At 28.1% G+C, this 6,000-nt stretch overlaps 1 protein-coding gene across 2 annotated transcripts in view; it reads left to right on the top strand.

Moving 5' to 3' along the window:
- The first annotated feature begins 1,285 nt into the window (after window positions 1–1,285).
- Window positions 1,286–6,000, top strand: part of LOC100199604 (meprin A subunit alpha) — a 90,217-nt gene continuing 85,502 nt past the window's right edge. The window contains exons 1-2 of one of the 2 annotated variants that reach the window (XM_065806216.1): window positions 1,286–1,448; window positions 1,578–1,619. In XM_065806216.1, the coding sequence (XP_065662288.1) occupies window positions 1,316–1,448; window positions 1,578–1,619 (175 nt within the window). In that variant the 5' untranslated portion in view covers window positions 1,286–1,315. The remainder of the gene's footprint in view (window positions 1,449–1,577; window positions 1,620–6,000) is intronic. The other variant, XM_065806217.1, reaches the window with a different exon arrangement.

Here is a 6,000-nt window from a genome sequence, read left to right as displayed (position 1 = left end):
TTATAAAATCATTTTTTTTATGAAGTTTTCGCCATTTTAATACTAATTTAAAGCTCTTTCCAATGATATATAATAGTCTTATATATATAAATAGTTTAAATTTATTATGTGCGTAACTATACATTGGCCGAATATCGGCTACTCCAGAAAGAAGAGAATTTTATTGCAAAATATTGAGCCGATACTACATTGGCCAAATGTCGGTCCAACATTGTACGATATTTGCGAAAAACAGATTTGGATAATTGAAATACTACGCCGGAAAAAAAAAATTAGCCCAAAGGAATAAATTTGCCAATGTTAAAACTTACGTTGGGCCAATGTAAGCTTGCTGCCTGGATAATTAAAATATAAAGTTTAGAGATTTGAAATATTAAATATAAAACGAAAATAAAAGTTTATTAAGAACATATAAAGCATCTCGTGGCTACATTTAACAGATTTTGTTGCTTTTTTGTTAAAGAAAAATCTATAAAAGAAAATTCTTATCATATAATACCGTTTCGGGGAATAACAATCAATAAGCTGGTTCCCCATTTCCAACATGGCCGACAATGCTCGTATGATTTAAGCGGGGTTTGAACTTGAAACCCTTGGATTATGACCTATGCACTACGCCATTACTCCTGATATCAAATGGATATATTACACATTTGGCGGATACATAAGATATCTGTTAAATATATTGTGTATTTGCAGGATACGAAAAATCTAATAAATATCTGGTAATATTTAATCCTCATATAATTCAAAAAGATAAAATTCATCACACCAAAAAGTTTGTTGTAAGTGATATTAAATAATGTTTGTTATAAGTGATAAAAAGTAAAAATTTATTTATGAATAGTAGCCTAGTAACCTTTTTAATATCTCATTAGCAATTTAATGTAGCATTTAATCTTTCAATAATGATTCAATATAAATTTTTTCTTGTAATCTGATCTAATATTTAAGGTATGTTTATGTAAGCACCTATTTGATGTAACTTTACATTGCACTTTTGGTGGCAATTTTTTTGTTTCCGTTTATCTCAATAATTTTTCATTAGAGCGTGTTCTTTAAATGCTAAATTTTTGTATTCGCCGTTTATTATTCCGTTTAAGAACTGTTTATATTTCTTTGTTTCTGACTCTAGATACCATCCATTAGTCAATTCTTTTAATAAATATTTATATTTTCATAAAGTAAATGATTGCCTATTTAATTTTGACTTAAATAAAAAGTTTGTATAGCATAAAAGGTTTTTTTTTAACATACTAAATAAATAAATACTAATTATTGAAATATATATAAAAATATTTGTCCATTTAATTAGATGCTTTATAACACGTTAACAAAAATTTTTTTATTTATGAAAAAAAAAACTTCACAGATAAAGATGGGTTGGATGTTACTTTTTTATCTTTTGTTTTACATCAAACCGATTCTTTCAAAATCGGTATACCAAGGTAAAATATTATTTTAAAAATTTGATGAAAAATTATTTGATATATTAGAGAGAGGAGTTATAGTTACAGATACGTCTGTAACGGCCTAATTGTAAGATATTTATAAACACAATATTTAATTTCTTTAAGACAATAAGTCGTTGGCAAAATTGGTTGACAATATTGATAACGGTAAGATAGTTTGGTAAATTATTTTTGCAATTTTTCGTATATATATATATAAACGTACACAATCTATACATAAGTATTTGACATCGCATTTTATTACAGACGAAGTAAAAATCTCATTATATGATCCTAATTAAAAAGTATTGTTAAAAAGATGTAAAGTATGAAACGCCATTTAGAGGTTAATTTACACCGTTTTGGTATTTTTTATCTTTTAAGTGCTAATTTACACCCATTTGGTGTGTTTCATACAACACATTCTTTTAGTAATAATTTACACCGATTCAATGTATTTCATGCTACACACCTTTTTAGTATTAATTTAAACGGAATTGTTGTATTTCCGGCTGAACATCTTTTATGTGTTATTTTACATCTGGCTTTATATTCAGATTATAAAGTTACAAATACACTAAGCTTGGATTGAAAAGGTTTGCAGCGATTTAAAATAGTTAATGCCTTAAAAAAGTGGCAAACAAAAAGTAATTAGTAACAACTTGCATACGCACACTCATAATACTATTATGGAGAACTACGGGCTACATAAACTTGAACATTAAGTTGAACTTCAAGTTGAACTTTTTAATTAAGTATAGCCACTTGAAGGTTGGCGTTGACATAATCCTAAAATCGTTAAAAACTTTGATTTCTTAATCCTAATTATAGAAAAGTCCTAAATAGTTATACATTTAATATTCTAAACCGTAACCTGAAGAAAATTATTTTAATACTTTACTATGACATACTAGTGGTGTATTCGATGTCTTTCTTAGTTAATGCCGTTTGTCTGTTGGTGCCAATCTTACACACTTTAAATTACAGGCTGAAAGCGTTTGACAATGTCTCCAGCTGTGGGGTGGTTTAGAGTAATCTTTTTTTTTAGATCTACATAGATCACCATTCAATCATCCTTTGAATGACTGAATGGTGACCTATTCAGATCTAGTTCACTACTCTTATTATCAAATTTACGCATATTAGTTCACATATATGTATATTACTTGTATATAGTAAATTCACACATATATAAATAACTTTAGGTAATACTTTGTATAGCAATTTGATTTTAAAAAATCTATTAATGAAAATTATAATTAATATCAATATGCAAACAATGTGGTCATGTAGATTGACAAAACAAAAAAAGGCAAATCTACTATCTACAATTTTGTAGAGGATCTAAAGGTGACAAGGTTGAGATGATCTCCACGTAATTGAGGGGAAAAATCTGGAATTTTCAAGGTCAGGTTTTTTTTGATACACACTCAAATTTGATTGTTTTAAAAAAAATGTGTCAAAAGAACATATATATATAACACATATATTGCTGTAGTCAAAAAAACCAATGATGGTCAAGTAGATAATGCATGAATTGTCTTATCAGCCTCAATAACACTACAAAAAAAAAAAAAGATATCGAAATAGAATAATTTGATTTAGATAAAAACTTTGACCCAGGATTAAATACAAATCTTATAAAACAAGTTTGATTAAGCTGTAACAAACCAAAAAATAACTTTTATCTATTTAACACAAGCTATTAAAATTGTCTATCCTTTAATTAATATTATTTGTTTGGATTCAAACATAACCATAAAAAACTTGAGAGCGTTTAGATAAATTGAGCCTTTTGTATGAGGTACGAAGTAATTTATTTTAATTGTAATTGTAATTTAATTGTAATTTATTTTGCTTATAGATATAAACAAATAAAATATTTTTGATAATAATAGAGATAAGCAGCTAAGATAATTTCCTCTCTTAAAAACATATAAAAAAAAACTCACGACGTGCTTAAATTTAAAACAGCTTTTTAGACAGCGATTAAAAGACAAATGTGTGCAAAGAAGTACAAGCAACTATACTTCATAAGAATTCTCAAGCATTCTACATGTTACGGAGGTTGCGCTCGTAATCTTAATCTTGCTGGCGTTCATTCCGCTGAAACTTCCGTGGAAATAAAAAACTATTTTAAACGGGTTTAGTCGCTTTACAATCTTTTTATCAGATGTCCAATTTAATAGAAATTCTTGACCAAAACAACTGGTTTGTTTTTTTGATTAAGTCTCCCAGCAAACGCTGTTTTAGTGGATTTGCAGTGGACGTTTATTGACATTTTTTAGCGGTTCATTGGTTTTGCTCATTGGTTACATAGTGGACCATTAATGGCAACCACTATAAACGGCAAGTCGATAATTTTCCGACATTTTATTAATGGCTAGTCATTGGCTAGCCTTTTGGCGGCTGCCTCTAATAGACCGCTAAGTAACCGATAAGCAAAACTGCAATGGTCCGCTCAAAGTGTTTATATAGGTTCACTGAAAACACGCTATAGCATGTTTGCTGGGCCTCATAAGCCAGATAAAGTGCACTTCAAGTCATAATTTTTGACAGTGTCTTAAAAACCATCTCCTTAGATGATGAGATAAAGCTTATACAGACTCTTATCGAAGAAATCCTAAGAATGCGATCTTTTTTACCCTAATTCATTAATGAAGCTCATTTGATTGCCTACGGTCTAGCATGTTACAGTTTACAATTCATTGCAAAAAAAAAAGAATGTTTCTTCTAAAAAGAAGGCAGGAGCAAAGCTCGTTTCCTCTAAAATAAAATAAAAATATTCTGAGGTGAACTAACAGCTCCTTTGATACTCCTATTTAGCAGATAAGAGACAAACATCAAGCTGCAGAAAAGACAACAAACATTTTTTGTTTTTACGATTTTCAGAAACTAAAAGTATGCAAAATAAAGAAGAAGAAATTGAAACATCTACATTAAACATCTGCATGAAACATCTACATGAAACATCTACATGAAACATCTATATGAAACATCTATATGAAACATCTATATGAAATATCTACATGAAACATCTATATGGAACATCTACATAAAATCTAGCTACATGAAACATCTACAAATACAAATTCTCAAAATACAAATCTAACGTTGAAAGTTAGCGGTTTTGGTAAGCTAGATCTAATCAAGACAACGCTAAGATCCATTGAGCATGATCTTAAGAAAATTTATGACCCGGTTAAGATGTTCCAATTCCGCTTTGGGTAAAGCACAAAGTCAATTTCTTTTGAAGTAAACTGTAGAATAGCTGGTACATATTACATCTCAGTTACTTAAAATATTCCAGCTACACAATATAATGTATTTATATGTAAATAATACAATGGGCGTGTACAGGTAGTTTTTTCCAAAAAAAGTCCAAAAAATTTTTTACCCCCTCCTCCTCCATGTTTGTTTTTTTTAGTTTTGACCGGACTAAATGTATTTTATAAAAAATGTTTTAATAATTCTTTAAATGACCTATAACATTGCTAAAATGGTCACTAAAGCTAAAAATATGATTTTTGTAAATTAAAAATATTATTTCCTGAAATATTCAGCTGACGTAATGTATAATGATGATATCAAGACCATGATATTATGGTGATATCGAGACCATAATATGTAATTCCGGAAAGTTCTAGAAGATTTAATGACGTTAGAAATTTAATAGCTTTAATATTTTTTACCAATAATAATTGTAAATATGTTTTTGCGGTGATTTATGACGGTGTTTTGAAGGATATTTTAGGAAAAGCATAGAGTATATATATTGAGGAAAAATTTGTAAATAGCAGAGTTTTAGTTAGGAGAAAAGATTATCGTTTATTGATTTAATTTATCTGTTTATTGATTTGTTGATTACGAGAAAAAACTACATGATATTATGGTGATATCAAGACTATCATATTATGGTGATATTGAGACCATGATATTATGGTGACATCAAGACCATGATACTACCATAATAGATAAAATCAAATAGTAAATCCATAGTAGGCGCAAGAGTTTATAAATTTTATTTATAACAAAAATCAAAGGTACAACAAGGTACAAAAGATGGCATCTTTATTATCAACTAGCTGGGAACCAACCTGTTTATTTATGCTCAAGTTTAGTATGACTGTCAAAGCCCACGCCCTAACACTATTTTGATAAAATTCTTTTTAAAATATTTTGCTGTGTAAACTTTTTTAATATAATTTTATAAATAACTTTTAATTTTAAATAAACTTTATAAATACTTACCAAGAGTCAAAAAACTTATTGCTATAACTGTACAATGCTAAATAATGTTTTTACAAAGATGTCTGGTTATAAAATTATGTAATGTTTTTACAAAGATGTCTGGCTATAAAACTATGTAATGTTTTTACAAAGATGTCTATAAAACTATGTAATGTTTTTACAAAGATGTCTGGCTATAAAACTATGTAATGTTTTTACATTACATAGTTTTATAGCCAGACATCTTTGTAAAAACATTACATAGTTGATAAGATGTCTATAAAACTAGTTTACTAGCTTTAGATAACTTTTTGTGTAA

The sequence above is a fragment of the Hydra vulgaris genome, chromosome 09 (assembly GCF_038396675.1).
Source record: "Hydra vulgaris chromosome 09, alternate assembly HydraT2T_AEP".
NCBI lineage: Eukaryota > Metazoa > Cnidaria > Hydrozoa > Anthoathecata > Hydridae > Hydra > Hydra vulgaris.
Note: the sequence above shows the minus strand (reverse complement) of the source record. Positions and strands in the feature narration are given on the sequence as shown.